The sequence below is a fragment of the Ailuropoda melanoleuca genome, chromosome 2 (assembly GCF_002007445.2).
Source record: "Ailuropoda melanoleuca isolate Jingjing chromosome 2, ASM200744v2, whole genome shotgun sequence".
NCBI lineage: Eukaryota > Metazoa > Chordata > Mammalia > Carnivora > Ursidae > Ailuropoda > Ailuropoda melanoleuca.
The window spans coordinates 62,660,206-62,677,346 of record NC_048219.1 but is presented as its reverse complement, the minus strand read 5'-3'; the positions used below and the strand labels follow the sequence as shown (position 1 = coordinate 62,677,346).

The 17,141-nt window shown below is 36.0% G+C and overlaps 1 protein-coding gene across 11 annotated transcripts in view; it reads left to right on the top strand.

Annotated features, from left to right (window-relative positions):
• EVI5 (ecotropic viral integration site 5) overlaps positions 1-17,141 on the top strand; it is a 201,917-nt gene that overhangs the window by 62,353 nt on the left and 122,423 nt on the right. For all 11 annotated transcript variants that reach the window (XM_034653911.1, XM_034653905.1, XM_034653901.1 and 8 more), the window contains 5 exons: positions 7,311-7,500; positions 8,144-8,368; positions 8,971-9,045; positions 14,808-14,933; positions 16,803-16,946. In XM_034653911.1, coding sequence (XP_034509802.1) covers positions 8,216-8,368; positions 8,971-9,045; positions 14,808-14,933; positions 16,803-16,946 — 498 coding nt within the window. In that variant the 5' untranslated portion in view covers positions 7,311-7,500; positions 8,144-8,215. The remainder of the gene's footprint in view (positions 1-7,310; positions 7,501-8,143; positions 8,369-8,970; positions 9,046-14,807; positions 14,934-16,802; positions 16,947-17,141) is intronic.

The window sequence follows — 17,141 nt, the reverse complement described above, 5'->3', positions numbered from 1 at the left end:
ATACCATTTTTTCTATACATATGTACCTGTGATAAAGTTTAATTTATAAACTGGGCACAGTAAGAGATTAGCAACAATCACTAATAATGTCATAGAACAATTACAGCAATATGGTTTAATAAAAGTTGTGTGAATGAGGTTTCTCTTAAAATACCTTAATGTACTGTTCTCTTGTGGTGATGTCAGATGGTAAGATGCCTACCTATGAAGTGAGGTGAGTGACGTAGGGATTATGGCATAGTATTAGAGCACTGTTGACCTTCTGACCATATGTCAGAAGGAGAGGCATCTGCTAATGGACCCCAGTTGATTGTGGGTAACTGAAATTGCTGGAAGTGAAGCTGCGGGTAAGGGGGGACTACAGTACTTGCCAGACGGCTATTTGTAGGCTTCACCTCCCTTCTAAGGTTCAGACTTGTCTTTTCCATTGCTGTGCTTCTTACCTACATTGATGTCCCCCAAGTACTTAATATTTCAAATACCCAAAAGAGAACCCATTGTTTTTCTCCTCCATTGTATTTTTCAATCATGGTATTATGGTGAGGGGCCTTTTCTTTGATGTTCATCAAGCGTGCAGTGCCACACACAAGCTATTCTTTTTTTCTCATATGCCTATCATGAAGTACACACTCTGCTGTTTTCCTTCAGTAGGTGACTCCTTGGTGAGGAAAAGGTTCAGTTCTCAGTAGCAAAGATACGGTGAAGATAGTCGGCCTAATGAAATAAAACTGAAACTATTCTCTGTGTTGGTATATTCCCTTGTTCTCAGTTTAGTCACAAATTCTGTACATTAGGGAACTGGACATGCTTTTTCTCTTCCAAGTCTTCTAAGCTTCTGGAAGCAGCCAAACCTAGACTTTCTCTGTCCTTGATGCTACTTGAAGTCCAGCTGAAAATTAGCTTTAACAACCGCATCTCAGATAATGTGGGGCTATAGCCATTTTAAATGCCGTCCTTAGAGCTGGAGCTACTCTAACAAAAACTTGGAGTTGCTTACTTAGACTGAGGATTATGTATTCTCCAGTCAGTAAAGATCCAACCTCTGATGTCTTAGTTTGGCAGCATTCTGGGAGGATGAATAGATCTGGGCTTATGAATTGCTGTATAGCAGTGGCAGATAAAAAAATGTCCAGGAGGCCATCCAAACCTGTGGGGAATGCCTTTGATTGGAGCATACGATTTTCCTGCTGGGCCAATATTCTTTTCCTTCCTCTTACATTAGTCAAATGGAAATTAAGATGGGATGGAAAAGTAGTTTCCTGTTTTGCAGTAAATCTGTGCAAGGCAGTGAATCCACGTGCTCTGGAAAGAGGGAAATAAGTACGTTTTGAATAGACTTCTCAGTAGTCCAAGGACCTATATGAGTAATGCTGTATTACCATTTTCCCAGTTGTTAGCCTCAAGTCTTTGGAAATTGTTGACATTTTCAGGTAGTATGCACCCTCTACTACCATGTCAGAATATTTAAATTATATTGAAACTAGGTGGCTACCTGTTTAGGAGTCTTCCTGAGTTGTTTCATCACTGTATTTAGCAAAGAGGAATAAAAATACTTGATTCTAACTACAAATTCTATAAAGTCTACACTTACTTTCTTTTTTTTTTTTTTAAGATTTTATTTATTTATTTGAGAGAGAGAGACAGAGTATGAGCGGGGGGAAGAGGCAGAGGCAGAGGGAGAAGCAGACTCCCTGCTGAGCAAGGAGCCCCATGTAGGGCTCAATCCCAGGACCCTAAGATCATGACCTGAGTCGAAGTCACACGCTTAACCAACTGAGCCACCCAGGTGCCCAAGTCTGTATTTTTTTAATGAGTGTCTAAATTCTTTTTCTGTGTACTATGACTCAGAAGCTCAGTGGGAGAGTCTTGACAGTATCAATTCAAGTATTCTGGAAAATTTTCCAACTCTCTAACAGAAGACTTCTTCATTATACCTGTAGCATTGAAAAAAAATTCTGAAGTTTAGAAAAGTCTGAAATTTGCTAGAATGACCAAAAAATTAGAAAACAAAAAAAATGGAATAATGTTCATATTTTCCTTTCTTTACTAAATAGATACATTTAGGGGCTCCTGGGTGGCATGGTCGGTTAAGAGTCTGACTCTTGGTTTTGGCTCGGGTCATGATCTTGGGGTCCTAGGATCCAGCCCCAAGTCAGGCTCTGTGCTCAGCATGGAGTTTGCTTGGAATTCTCTCTCTCCTTCTTCCTATGTCCCTCCTGCTTATGCTCTCTCTTTCTCTCTCAGATAAATGAATCTTTAAAAAAAACAACAAAACAAAGTAGGTACATTTAATATATAAAAAACAATCCTTTTTAAAGTAATAGTCATCACTTTAAAAAAAGTTTTAAAGGGCTTTCGCCAATTGAAAGCAGTGGTTTCTCACCTAATTGTCACTACTTCTAGTGTCATTACAGAGGCAGTATTTTTTATAAATTTTTATAAAGTTGATATATAATTTGTAATTAGAGAAATGCTCAGTTCTTAAGTATAGTTTGTTTTGACAAATTTGTGTATAATCCACATGCCCATTAACACATAGATGATTTCTATCATGTTAGGAAATTCCTGTCATCCCAGAAAATTCCCTCGTCCCCTTTCTAGCAACCTCACCCCCTTGAAATCTCTCTTCTGGTTTTTATTTCCATCTATATATTTTACCTGTTCTTTTTTTATTTAACACTTTTTTGAGCTATAACTCATATACATACAATTCACTAGTTTAAAGTGTACAATTCAGTGTATTCAGAGTTGTATAATCATCACTACAAGAACGCACATGTCCATTAGCAGTCACTGTCCATTCCTTCTTGATCCTCTCACTTCTACTCCAGTTCTCAGCAACAACTAATCTATTTTCTGAGTTCTAGATATTTTATATAGGTTGGAATCATACAAAATATTTCCTTTTGTGACTTCTTTCACTTAGCATAATATTTTCAAGGTTTGTCCATGTTGTAGCATGTACAATATTTCACTCCTTTTCATGACCGTGTAATACTCCATTATATGGCTATACCAGTGTTTTTTTAAAATCCATTTAACAGTTGATGGACATTTGGATTGTTTCCACTTTTTTGGCTAGTATGAATAATGCTGCCATGAACATTTTTTGTATAAGTTTTGTGCGGCTGTCACCACAGGAAACTGCACATCCATTAGCAGTCAACTCCTCTCCCTTCTTGGGCATAGGTTTTCCTTTCTCTTGGTTATATGCCTAGGAGTGGAATTGCTGGGTTCACATGATAATTCTTTGTTTAATCATTTGAAGAATTACCATACTGTTTTTCAAAGTGGTTTACCATTTTATATTCCTATAAGTGGTGTCTAAGGGTTCCTATGTCTCCATATCTTCACCAACACTTGTTATTATGTCTTTTTATTACAGCCATCCTAGTGGTTGTGAAATGGTGTCATATTATGGTTATGGCTTGCATGTCCCAAATGATTAGTGATGTTGAACAACTCTTCATGTGCTTATTGGCCATTTATTTATCTTTTTTTGGAAAAATGTGTATTCTGGTTCTTTATCCATTTTTTTTTAATTGGGTTGTTTGTCTTTATCATTGAGTTGTAAGAGTTTCTTATATATTCTAGATATAAGTCTTCTGGGTTGCAAATATTTTTTCCCATTCTGTGGGTTTTCTTTTCACTTTCTTGATGGCATCCAGGAAGGTATGAAACTTTTTAAATTTTGATGAGTTCAATTTGTGTGTATATGTGGGTGTGTGTGTTTGTGTGTATTTATTTAGTCACTTGTGCTTTTGGTGTCATATTTAAGAAGGTTTTACCTAACCCAGAGTCATGAGGACTTACTCCTATATTTTCTTCTATACTATACTTGTTCTTGAACTTCATATATATGGAATCATGTAGTATATGCTTTTTTGCATCTGGCTTCTTTTACTCAAACTGTCATTTATAAGATTCATCTGTGTTATTATATGTATCAGCAGTTTGTTTCTTTTTATCGCTGAGTACTATTGCAATGAATGAATATATCACAATTTGAGCACTTATTTTTCCTGGATATTTGGGTTCATTCTGGGTTTTAACTATTATGAATAAAGCTTCTATGAACTTCTTCAAGTCTTTCTCTTGTTGGCTCATATGAAAATATTTAGTTCTTCAAAGTGGTTGAAGTATGCCATCAATATATGACAGTTACAATTGCTGTCATCCTAGGCAACACTTATTATGCTCAGTCTTTAAAATTGTAGCCATTCTAATGTACACATGACTTTAACTTGCATTTCTTTGATGACTAGTCTGTTACTCATTTAAACAGCTGTGTTGTTTGCCTTTTTAATTATTCATTTTAAGAGTTCTTTGCATCTTCTGGATATTAATCTTCTGTCAGATACATATGTTGAGAACATTTTTTCTCAGTCTATGGCTCATGTTTTCATTTTCTCAAGGGTATCTTTTGAAGAGCAGAGTTTTTAAGTTTGATGAAGTCCACTTTATTTTTTAATCAATTTTCTCTTTTATGGTTAGTGTTTCCTTGTGTCTCATTAACACACTTTGCCTTCTCCAAGGATGTAAAGGCTATTTTCCTGTTTTCTTCAAGGAATTTTAATAGTTTTAACTTTAATATTCATGGCTATTGTCCATTTGAGTCATTTTTGTATGTCATGTGAGTTAAGGCAGGGACAGTATTTTAAATAATGTAGTATCTTTATTTGGAATACTTCATTTATATATTTTTCTTACAGTTATTTCACTGTCCTCTGAAGAGAAACTGCTTTACCTTCTTCTCTAACCACCCATGATTGCACTTGGCATTCCTGCATATACCAGAAGTTATAACTTGGCAATCTCTGAGACCTTTCTGACTCTCTAAAAGCTTTCTCATCTATACTTCCGTCATATCTCAAATTTATATTTAGCTTGGGAAATACCATTATTTTCCTTATAACTGCATGACTCTCTATTGATGGTAGTGCTGTAATTTAATTACTTGGCATATAGCAAGCACTCAATGAATAATGAACTGAAATACAGGACTTAAGTTCAAGTTATTTCAGTAAAGTTTGTTTCTCTATTCCATTTAGAATTCTGAGGGATTCGACTCATAAAAGTATTTACATATGTACACTAATTTTTTCCATAAGATGTATTGTGGACTTACTGAAATAATATCTATGGAAAAAACAGTATTTAAGTAAACATCATCATTATTTTTTCTAATAAAGAATATTTATAGCAAATAATTGACCCTTAATTTGCCTGATTGTATAAATTTTTCTGTTTCTGGCAATGCTTGGGATATTTTATATAAATTTTTGTTGAAATGGAGATGTATTAAATTATCCCATAAATAAGGATAGAATTTGTTCAGTTTGTGTTACTGTGTTGTATTATTGAATATGACATATTTGGGATTTGTAATTTTTTTTAATATGGGAATTTTGATTTTATTTCAACTCAGTCAATATTTAATGTACTTTGTACTGAGTTAAATGCTGTCAGGGTTATAAGGATGAGTAAGTTATAAATCTCCCATACAAAGGGTGTTTCTTAGTCTGATCAGTAGGGTTTGACACCTGTTTCTTTTCTTTATTATTTTATTTGTCTTAAATTATTACTGGGAGCATTTCTTGCATCCTAAGCAGATGACTTCTTCAAGAAATTACTGGAAGTTGGGGCGCCTGGGTGGCACAGCGGTTAAGCGTCTCCCTTCGGCTCAGGGCGTGATCCCGGCGTTATGGGATCAAGCCCCACATCAGGCTCCTCCGCTATGAGCCTGCTTCTTCCTCTCCCACTACCCCTGCTTGTGTTCCCTCTCTCGCTGGCTGTCTCTATCTCTGTCGAATAAATAAATAAAATCTTTAAAAAAAAAAAAAGAAATTACTGGAAGTAAATAGTAGCCATGTTAAAAACACAAATAGATTTTTTAGGACCCTTATTTGAATGACATGTAATTTACATCTTTATAGTGATGGAGCCATATTTTCCAACCTTTCTTTATTTTATTTTATTTATTTTTTTTTTTTTTAAAGATTTTATTTATTTGACAGAGATAGAGACAGCCAGCGAGAGAGGGAACACAAGCAGGGGGAGTGGGAGAGGAAGAAGCAGGCTCATAGCAGAAGAGCCTGACGTGGGGCTTCGATCCCATAACGCCGGGATCACGCCCTGAGCCGAAGGCAGACGCTTAACCGCTGTGCCACCCAGGCGCCCCTCCAACCTTTCTTTATAGTCTGTTTCTTTATGAAAGAAATAATGGATTTGATGTGATGAGTCATGGAATTTATCTCTGAAATTATCTTAATCCGTCTTTCAACAGATAAGGAAACACAAAGGCAATAGGGCCTTAAGAGTGAAGAGGTCTTAGTTTGAGAGTGCAAACCTAGTGATAAATAACAGCTGTTAGTTGGCCTTAGTTTTTGGGAGATAGTAGGGATTATAGAGATTGAGTGGATAAAAGTCCTCCATCAAAAGCGAGAAGCTCTTACTCTGCTCACCTTGTTGTTCTTATGCAGGAATATGGGCCTGGTTTTGCCCTATCTTTTTATTTTTCAAGAAGATCCCCAGAATTGTAAATAAATATATGTGTGTTATATGGGTATATAAACAAATAAGTGAAATTTTCCAATTTTAATATTAATAATTGTTCAATTTATATGAACACTGCATGGCCAAACAGAACACTTTTTGTTTGGGCAGATTTATACATGGGTAGAGAAAAATAAAAAAAGAGAAGGGATTTGGATATGTAGCCCAGGACATATTCTAAACATGTTAGGATTAGTTCTTTCACAGAATTTGTTATACCTGTTCCAACTGTAGTTTCTTTTTTCCTGAAGACCTCCCAACTATTTTTCTTACCAGATTTCTTCTAATTTGTATTTTTAATAGAGATGAAGGGAAATTATGATGGGACTAATAGCACTAAAATATGTAACATAATTTACTACCAAGTTATGAAATTGCAGGGTACCTGGTAGCTCAATCAGTTAAGCACCCAACTCTTGGTTTCGGCTCAGGTCGTGATCTCAGGTATGTGAGATCGAGCCCATGTCAGGCTCTGTGCTCAGTGCAGAGTCAGCTTGAGATTCTTTTCCCCTCCCTCTCCCTACCCCTCTGCCCTCTCCCTGCTCTCATTCTCTGTCTCTCAAATAAATATATAGTCCTTAAAATTTTTTTGAAATTGCTATGCTTAGATGAAAAAATTTTATAGATGCCAATCAGATATTATGAAATTATGCATATTCTAAAACCATGGCTATAGTGAAGCTCTAAATATCATCATTACTTCATCTCCTATCGCTGTGAAATTAGAACTTTAGCAATTTTTAATTATGTTTTAGATTGTTAGAGACGGATAGTAAGTCTTTAAGATCTGTAAATGGGTCAAGAAGAAACAGTGGCTCCTCCCTTGTATCAAGTTCATCAGCTTCTAGCAACCTCAGCCACCTTGAAGAAGATTCTTGGATTCTTTGGGGAAGAATTGTTAATGAATGGGAAGATGTACGCAAAAAGAAGGAAAAGCAAGTTAAGGTATTCATATTCTTTGGTGACGTTCTTCCTCTTATCCCAAAGGGGCATTAAGGCATGGATTTATAGAAGATTTTTAAAAAATCAGATTCTAGTACTTTCCAAGTGCTGTAATAAAGAGCTCTGCTTTATATTTTTCATTTATTTGTGCCCATAAAAGTTTTGACTTGTAGATATCAGTTTTTATAGATATCTCCTAATGGTAGAAATATATAGCTGAAAATTATTTTAGAAATTAAGTCCTTGTGTTTTATAGATTCAAGAATGAAGTTGTAACATCTGACATCTTTGAATTATCGGTATTTTACTTTTTTTGCCTCAAACACGTCTTTGAAAGATAATGGTTACGGTGCTTTCATTCACAGCTCTGCATATAGCTTAATAGCTTTAGAGGCCTTACTTTGGGAGAAATGTCAAGAATTTACATTGGCATTGTAGCCCTCTGACCAGAATAAGACACACCCAAGGGCCAAGTCTTAGCCTTGGTTAAAAGGTTCCCTAGTATCAAGAGTAGCTTTGTGAATTATAAATTTTATAAAGTATTCCACTCCAGTCCAACCCCCAGTAAGTCTTCTATGGCTTTTAAAGTAGGAGATTTAAATGGTTCATTTTAAAAATTTTATTTTACTTTTATTTTTATTTTTAGGATCTTGTTCGTAAAGGGATACCCCACCACTTTAGAGCAATAGTTTGGCAACTTTTATGCAGTGCACAAAGTATGCCAATTAAGGATCAGTATTCAGAACTCCTGAAAATGACCTCACCGTGTGAAAAATTGATCCGAAGGGACATTGCTAGAACTTACCCTGAACACAATTTTTTTAAGGAAAAAGATAGCCTTGGACAGGAGGTTTTATTTAATGTAATGAAGGTAAGTTCTGTTTATTCATTTTTTGAAATGAATTCTCAGAAGATTGAAATTATACATAGAATGAAGCATGAACCCTCACCACAATAATCAGTTTCTTTTGCAAAAATTTGCTGTTAGCCTAATTTCTGCTTTATTTTTGATGCTTCACTACTGTCTAGTTTGGAGAACTTAGAAAATTCATCACTTTGCTTGGTACTAGTTGGTTGAAATCAAATAAACTGTAAATCACTATACACCATAGAAAGATCATTTATGAAAATGGATAATTTATCCTCTGTGAGTTTCATGATCTAGGAACAAAGTTTTCTGCTTACTGTGGCCAGCACTGTTAAAAGTCCTTAGCCCTTAAAAGTGTGCCACAAATTCCTTTATTTTCTTTTCCTTAGGAGCTGTCAGCTTCTAATTAAGAAATTGTCAGAAGAAAATTTTATATAATAAATCACCTACTTTTTAAACACTTATAGGATAACCTGTACAAGCAAGCAGACGCTTTTCTAAAAAATAAATGGTTTCTACTCCACTGTCTCACAATTTTTAGGTTTTTAGAGAAGGAAGATAAAATACATCCTGTTAAATTATTCTCAACATTTTTTGCTTTTTAGGCATATTCTTTAGTGGATCGTGAGGTTGGTTACTGTCAAGGAAGTGCTTTTATAGTTGGATTGTTGCTTATGCAGGTAAGTTAGTATAAGTATTAAGTGTCTCATTAAGTTCTTTATTGAAGTTGGATTGGAGAATTTAAAAATCATCCTTGTTTTTATTAAGCGTTTGATACTGGGCATTTTTCCCTAGGCATAATTTAAATAGGGATATTTAGTTTGCAGTTTAAAATATTAAAAATGTTGAAAATAACATATGCAATAATATCCTGCCACTAAACAAAGTTTCAGCTTCTTGTTATCTATATTTGGACCATAGTATTCCACTAAAGCCTGTATCTACTTTTAAATCTTATATGTCAATATTTAATACTCATCTTCTCTGAACCAAGGAGGACATGATTGAAGTGTTGGTATGAAAATCTTATTAATATCATACATCTTTGCAAATTTACACAGGAATTTTGATTGTCAAAGAGTTGTGGGCTTGTTATGCCTATCTTGTTATAGGCTCTAAAATAGAGGTGCTCAGTTATTCTTACTGCCCCAGAGATATAACCTATATTTCCATTAGCAGCAAATAATTTTGGAGTGGGTTTGGGTGGGATGTTTTTAGAAGTCAAGGACAGGATCATCAGTTAATATCTTTGAATGGCAAATAGTGTTTTGTTTTCTCTTCACCTTTGTTGAAATTTTTTTTTCAAGTCCATCATACTCTATATATTATTCTCAGATTAAAATGTAATCTGAAGAGAAACCTTGGAGATAACCTGATTTGAGTCATATATATGCTGGGTTTTGTATCTCAGTACTACACTGAATTCTGTGAATGTGGGCTAGATTATTTAATCTCTCTCTGAGCCTAAATTAGGAATACTATCAACTTTCAGATTCATTGTGAGGTCACATGAGATAATAAATGTAAAACCTAGCATGGTGTTTGCCACATAGTAGACATGCAATAAAAGTTCATTGACTTGTCCAAAATCATTTTTCTTGGTCGATAAAAGCAGAGTAGGAATCTGAAACAGTTTCCCCATTCTTTGCTTCAAATTCCCAGCAGTTCTGCCTGACTTTTAAAGTTCTGTAACTGTCACACTACTTTTCTGAGTAGCAAAAGCCTGATGTCAGAGAACTGGTTTATAACAAGAGTGACAGATTTTTATTTTGTTTTTAACATAAGAACTACTACCAATCGTTGTAGTATAATTGTCCATTTCTGGGTGACACTTGCATTATAAATAATAAAAACAAAACTAGATTTGTTAGTGTTAAGGTATAATGGTTTTGTACAATTGTGATTTTTCCTAATTTGTAGTTGATTAGTATTGGTAGGATTTTTACTGTTGAACTCAAGCATTCCTGTTATCAATCCAGTGATTTTTTTTCATAATTCTGTGCCCTTTACTTTCATATTAGCTCCAAAATAACTTTTCAGTAGTCATTTCTATTGAGCATTTAAAGAACAGCTTTTCCTTACTTGAGTTAGGAATCTCTTAACAGCAGACCTAGCTCTGTAGGAATCCTAAGGGGCCATATTTTCCTTCAGGATACTGTAGGCAATGCTGGTAGTGGTACTTTTATTTAGTGATTAATTTACTTAGCTAGTATTGTCAATGGCAACTAATACATTACCATAATAATAATTTTCTAGCCCAGGGCCATAAGCTAGAAAGTGTGGTGCAGCCAGATTCAAAAGTCCCCTCTGTTTCTAAAGCTTATTCTTTTACACCCTTTTACACCCTTTGCTATATTGCCTCCCACATGTTAGCTTGGCAGCAAAACTCAGAGTCTGAGAAAAAATTTTGCAAAGTTAGCTTAATTAGTACATGTTGTTTTAAAATAGCCAAAAGTGCTGGATATATGTTTTGTGTATATCTTAATACTCCTATAAAATTGGGTAGATTTTGTCCCGGTTAGACCTTTGCAAAAGGCATGGATTCTCGTTAGGTCAGTGTCATAGAGAAAGTATGTAGTAGCACATTTGCTATAAGATTCAAGTGCCCAGATTTCTAATAGAAGGAAGTGGCTATAAAACAACTAGATGATTGTTCTTCATATTTGTATTTTACCTGGTTTCCCACTTTTTCACTTTGTGACCATAGTTTCAGTCTTTTTGAGAAGGGGCCACCGATTTTTTTTCTTTTTGGTCTTTCATTCAATTACTTCAACTTACTTTTTAAAAAATATTGTCAGGTCCCATATCAATGCTATTGCAGAGGAGGAAGGGAATGAAACTTTTTGATACGTTCAGAAGAGAAGAAATTCTTATAAGACAAAGAAATTTATTCATTCCCGCTGTGACTAGAATGAGAGGTGGTAGGAGCGGAATGCAAAGGGGAAGTAGGAGAAGAGGTTAGAGAAGTAGTAAGGGGTCATGTAATTGCCACTAACAAGTTTGAGCAGTAGAGTGAAATGGTCTAATTCATGCTTTGAAAAGATCACTCTGGCAGCTCCGTGCTGTATGGGGAATAGACAGGAAGGAAGCACAGGGAAGTGGCAGAGTGACCCATGAATGATGTAGGAAAAATACTGGGTTCAAAGCTGATGGCCAGGAAAGAATTCTTGAGATGTCTTTGGTGCAAAAGGTGGTTTTATTAAAACATGGGAACAGGACCTGTGGGCAGAAAGAGTTGCGCTGGGGTCATGAGGAGTGGCCCATAATATACTTTCAAGTTGTGGGGGGGGGGGCTAGGGATAGCATATGTTTCTAAGGAATTTTGGAAACATTTCCAGATCCTTGAGTGAGCTAGCTATTGTTGGTAAAAGGTCATTTATTACTGTCTAATAAAACCTTAGTCATGAGACCTTTCAGATGTATATTGGTGGGTCATATGTTTGGGGGATGATTGCCAACATGTATCTTGGAGGGTAGAGATAAGGGAACTTTCCAAAGGAATTTTTATATGTTAAAGTAGACTTACAGGATCCTGGGGGGTCGGGCTAAGATTGCCTTTGCCCTTAGCAAAGTATTAACGTCAAGGCAGCTGAGTTCCTTGAGGAATGTCGCTCTGCCTGTGTCACAGACTTGTCAGTGGGGTGGAATGGAGAGACTTTTCTTCTGCTTTTGTTTCCCACATCAATGAAGAGGCTCTTGGAGTTGTCCAGTTACTCTTTTGATGGTGGTTTGGACTGTGTATAGTTGGAGGTGGTTGATTCTTGAAATAATTTTAATCTAGAGCCAACAGGAGATACTGATAGATTGGATGTGAAGCAAAAGAGGAAAAGAGGAAGGAGACTGTGATGACGCATATGGCTTTTGAGTGGAAGTTTGGTTAAGGAATGGCAGAGTAGGAAATTATGAGTGGTCTGAGATGTCTTTCGGACATCCAAGTGGAAACGTAAGTTGGGCATTTGAAATATGAGACCAGAACTAAAGTTTCAGGCCATAGAAGAGAGAGTCTAGGGGTTATAAAATGGGTGCAGATGCAGGTAGGATGGTATTTGTGGTGATGTGAGAATGGGAAAATTCTGTTCTAATTGCTTCTAATTTTTAAAAAATTGAAATACCAAATAAGATCATTAGCTTAGAGTTGAGTGCGAAGGAGGTAATAGAAGCTTGAGGACAGAGAAGAAAGTTTGAAATGGTGTCCTAGGAGAATGAGAGTGATTGAATTGGGGAAGTAAAGTGTACCAGAAACATTAAAGATCCACTGACATGAGTGGGCCTGAATTCAAAGTGAGACCAGCCAGCGTGGTTAAGTGTTTTGTTTTTACCCAGCCACTTTCTGCTGTCTAGATGTGGTTGTAGAGTTGGATTTATCCAAGGGTGGAGTTTTTCAGTTGGAATTATTACTGAGAGGAGAGCAAGAGTAATTGTGGATATAAGTGAATGACTAAATATAACAGGGTAGGTAGCAAAGAGCACAGGAAAGAGTTGGGAACAGAAAGAAGGTTAGTGTGGTATAAATGAGTGATATGCTTGCAAAGTCATATAGCTGTAAATACTCTGTGTGTATTAATCTTCATTGCAGCCCTATGAAATAATTGCTATTATTTTACCCTTTTGATACATGTTGAAACTGAGCAATAGAGAGGTTAAGTAATTTGTGGAAGGTCACATAGCTATTAAGTGGGATTTGAATCTTACGTGGTGTGGTTCTAGAGCCTGAGTAAGGATCACTGGAGGAAAGGAAGGCAAAGATCTGCTAGGCCAGGGAATTAATCCTCATGAAAATGAGTGGGGTTTGGGTCGGTGACCTAGATGTTTGTAGATACTACAAAGAAGAAGAGTAATAATTAGTACCTACAGATATTGTTTCAGAGAGAAGGGGGAGTTAATGCAATGACAATGAGTCAGTGAGGTCCAAGAAAGGACATATACCTCTCTACTCCCAGGCTTCTTCCAGTGCTATGGGAGAGAAAACAGCTACCTTAGGGGAGACAAGTTTCGGTTAGAGGAAAAAGGTAAAAGAACATTTGGTAGAGAATTTGAGGATCTAGGTAGGATATTTTGTTGATGGCTGGTTATGAGTTCCAGAAAGTGCTGCGGAAAGGGTTTTAGGGAAGGCTGGATATAGGTTCAGATTAAGGAGCAGTAGAACCACATGGGATGAGAGTTCTGGGTTGTTAGGCTTCTTGCAGTAAAGTAAATCAGTGGTGCTGTAGGACTTGATGGGATTGGTAAGAATGGTCTCCAAGGCAGAATTGTGGCTGTGTGTGTTGGGAGGAAGGAAGGAAGTATAGGTTTTACCCACAGTAACACTTGACTTCTATCCATGGCTGTGTCAAGGCCAGTAAAAATGTTATTAGAAGCAGTCTTTAGTTAAGAAGAATACCTAGAAAACCCTTGAGGTTTCCTCTTTTAAAACACATTGATATAATGCGAGTGAATGAGCATTAGAAAATTAGAAAATATTCTGAGTATCTGTGTAACTCTTACATTCATTATCTTGATATTTTTCTTGTGAGTTACACATAAAATGTGAAATTGGTACTTTTAAACCTTGCTTACAGATTTTTTGACAATTTATTTTACGTGTGTGTGTGTGTGTGTGTGTGTGTGTGTTTTAACACCTATACTGTGTTATATCATTTCGCTCAGAACTGTTGAAAATTTTCCCATCTCACATAAAGTATAAGTCCAAATCCTTACAGTGGCTTCTAAAACCCTATGTAATTTGGTTCCCTGTATTTCTCCTTCATAACCTAACCGCCACTTGTAGAATTCCTCCTAATTAGTAGTCTCCTGTTTGGTGTTTCTTGAGCATGCCAGTTGTGATTCTACTTGAAGGCCTTGTGTTACTCATTCTCCCAGGACTCTTCTTTCCTCAGTTGCTCCCTTATTTCTTCAGTATTCTGTTCAAATGCTACCTTATCAAGGGACTTTCCCTAATCTGCCTACATAAATAGCGTATCTTCCAGCATTTCCTATTACTGTACTCTATTTCTGTAGCACTCAAAACCATCTGGCATACATATTAATTGATTTATTACATGTGTTGTCTGTCTTCCCCCAGTAAGATGTTCAAGTTCCATGAGGGTAGAGTGTTTATTTTGTTCACTGGTATATACCCAGAGAAACAGAAGTATCTGGCTCTAAATGAATATTAGTTGATTGAATTCATGAATTAGGCAAGTGAGGCAGTTAATCTCAGAGGTTATAAGATTTGTTTAACTTCTCATTCTGAGAATGGGAGATTAGAACCTTTTGATTCCTCGTTCATTGTTCTTAACATTGTATCACACGGCCACTCAAAACAGTGGGTACTTGGTTTAAGTGGGTACTTGGTTTAAATAGAATTTAATGGGTGAATGGGTACTTGGTTTAAATAGAATTTAGCTTATTTGTGTATCACAGAACATTAACCTGTGTTGCTTTTTTCCCCCTCCTAATGTAGATGCCGGAAGAAGAAGCTTTCTGTGTATTTGTTAAATTAATGCAAGATTATAGACTTCGGGAACTTTTTAAACCAAGTATGGCAGAATTGGGCCTTTGTATGTACCAGTTTGAATGCATGATACAGGTAAAGTTGTAGTGTTGACAAAAAGACATATTGCCTTTATGTTCGCATCATCTTGGTTTGAGTGACAACCAAGCAAATTTAATGTTAAAATATTATAGCAAATGAAAAATCAGTGTTTTAATAATGTGATCATTTGTTGATTGGTTAACACAATTTAGAGCTCCTTCCCGGCTAGATGCTATTTGCAGGTAGATCACAACCTGGAACTTGACTGCAGTTTTCATATTCAAACTTTAAGCATTTGTGCCAAATCTGTCACAACCACATTGCCTAAAATGAGTTTCTTTTTTATGCCGTATTGTAATCTGTTGTTATATAGACTATGCTCTCACAGGAGCTCATGACATTATGACACTGACATCAGTTCATTTCCTTTGAGACTTGTCTGTTCTGGTTCTTTCAGTCCTTTCTCTTGCCTTTCCCTTTTTATTTCACTCTTTTGCTAGCCTGTAATCTTTTCTTAAAATAAGGCTTTTGTGTTGCTAGTTTAAGACCAAGAGTCTAGTGACTGTGTGAGGGTGTATAGAAGAGGAGGGGAGGAATCAAAATCGAGTGAAAAATGTTTTTTGGAATATTTTACCTTGCTGGAGTTAATTTACATATATATGTAGTAAACTAATGTATATATTATTAACTAATACATATATATTGTATACTAATAATATATATGGTAAACTACATATATAAATCAGTTTACTATATTGTCCCATAACGGTGTAAGTATTTTCATTTACTTAAATTTCAATTAGATAAGCAGAACTTAAGAATATAGGTTAATATTTCAGCTGACATGAGAGCCACTTTTACACTTCTCCTTTTCCCTGGCAGCCTTACCAACAAGAATTTTACAATTCTTTCTTTTGTATGTGTGGTGGGGGGAAAAAAGGGATATGCAAAATGTTGGCACATTTTAAAGAAAAAGACTAAGTAGGTCTTGAGATGATTCTTGGTTAAAGTTTTCTTTCTGAAATAGTAGGGGTTTTATTTATTTGAGAGAGAGAGAGCATGAGTGCGCATGAGGAGGGGGTATGAGTAGAGGGAGAGGGAGAAGCAGACTCTCCACTGAGCAGGGCTCTTGTGGGACTGGAAGATCACAACGGACCTGAATCACCCAGGCGCCCATGTACGCTAGTTGTTAACCCAAATAATCTCTCTTGGTTCATTTTCAGTTAATGTGTCATTTATGTTTTTAATTACTGGAATTGAGGAAGCATCTGTATTTTAGGTGAGAAAGTAGTAAGGTAAGGATAGGTAATCAATGGTAGATAGCACCCGAATGTATTTCAGCATAACATTTCTTTCCTTTAAAATTTTTTTTGGAATTATTATAGTTTATAGAAAAGTATTGAAAATATCAGACATATATTCTACCAACATGATTAAACGAATATTAAAGTTTTATTTACTTGTTTTGTTATTTTTATTAATAAATGTTACAGATACAGCCTAAGTTCTTTTTTTTTTTTTTTTTTTAAAGATTATTTATTTATTTGACAGAGATAGAGACAGCCAGCGAGAGAGGGACACAAGCAGGGGGAGTGGGAGAGGAAGAAGCAGGCTCACAGCGGAGGAGCCTGATGTGGGGGCTTGATCCCATAACGCCGGGATCACGCCCTGAGCCGAAGGCAGACGCTTAACCGCTGTGCCACCCAGGCGCCCCAAGCCTAAGTTCTAACTCCACATCCTTTTACCCTTCTTACCTTCCCTCATCCTGAATCAATATCAGGATGTATCAATTTCTACATCTTCACTTTTCCAAGAGATGCCTGATCTTTGTATTTGATATTGACTTACCTAGTATACACACTGTAATCTGGTTTAAAATGCTCAATTTTGCAGTGTTTTAATTAATTCTTTTCTTTTCTTTAGGAGCATCTTCCAGAGCTCTTTGTGCATTTTCAGTCACAGAGTTTTCATACCTCAATGTATGCATCATCCTGGTTTCTGACTATATTTCTTACGACTTTTCCATTACCAGTTGCAACAAGGATATTTGATATCTTTATGTCTGAGGTAAGCTAATGGGCAGACTGTGCAAAGGAATCGTTGGGTTAATCATTAGCACAGGGCACTGAGGAGAGCAATAAAGGAGATCTGTGTGTCCTATACTGAACTACTTACTGGGTATTCTCCTTTAAACGTGTAACAACCCTATCAGGTACTGTTAGTACATTTAATAGATGATAGATGAGGAAGGTTAAGTGGCTT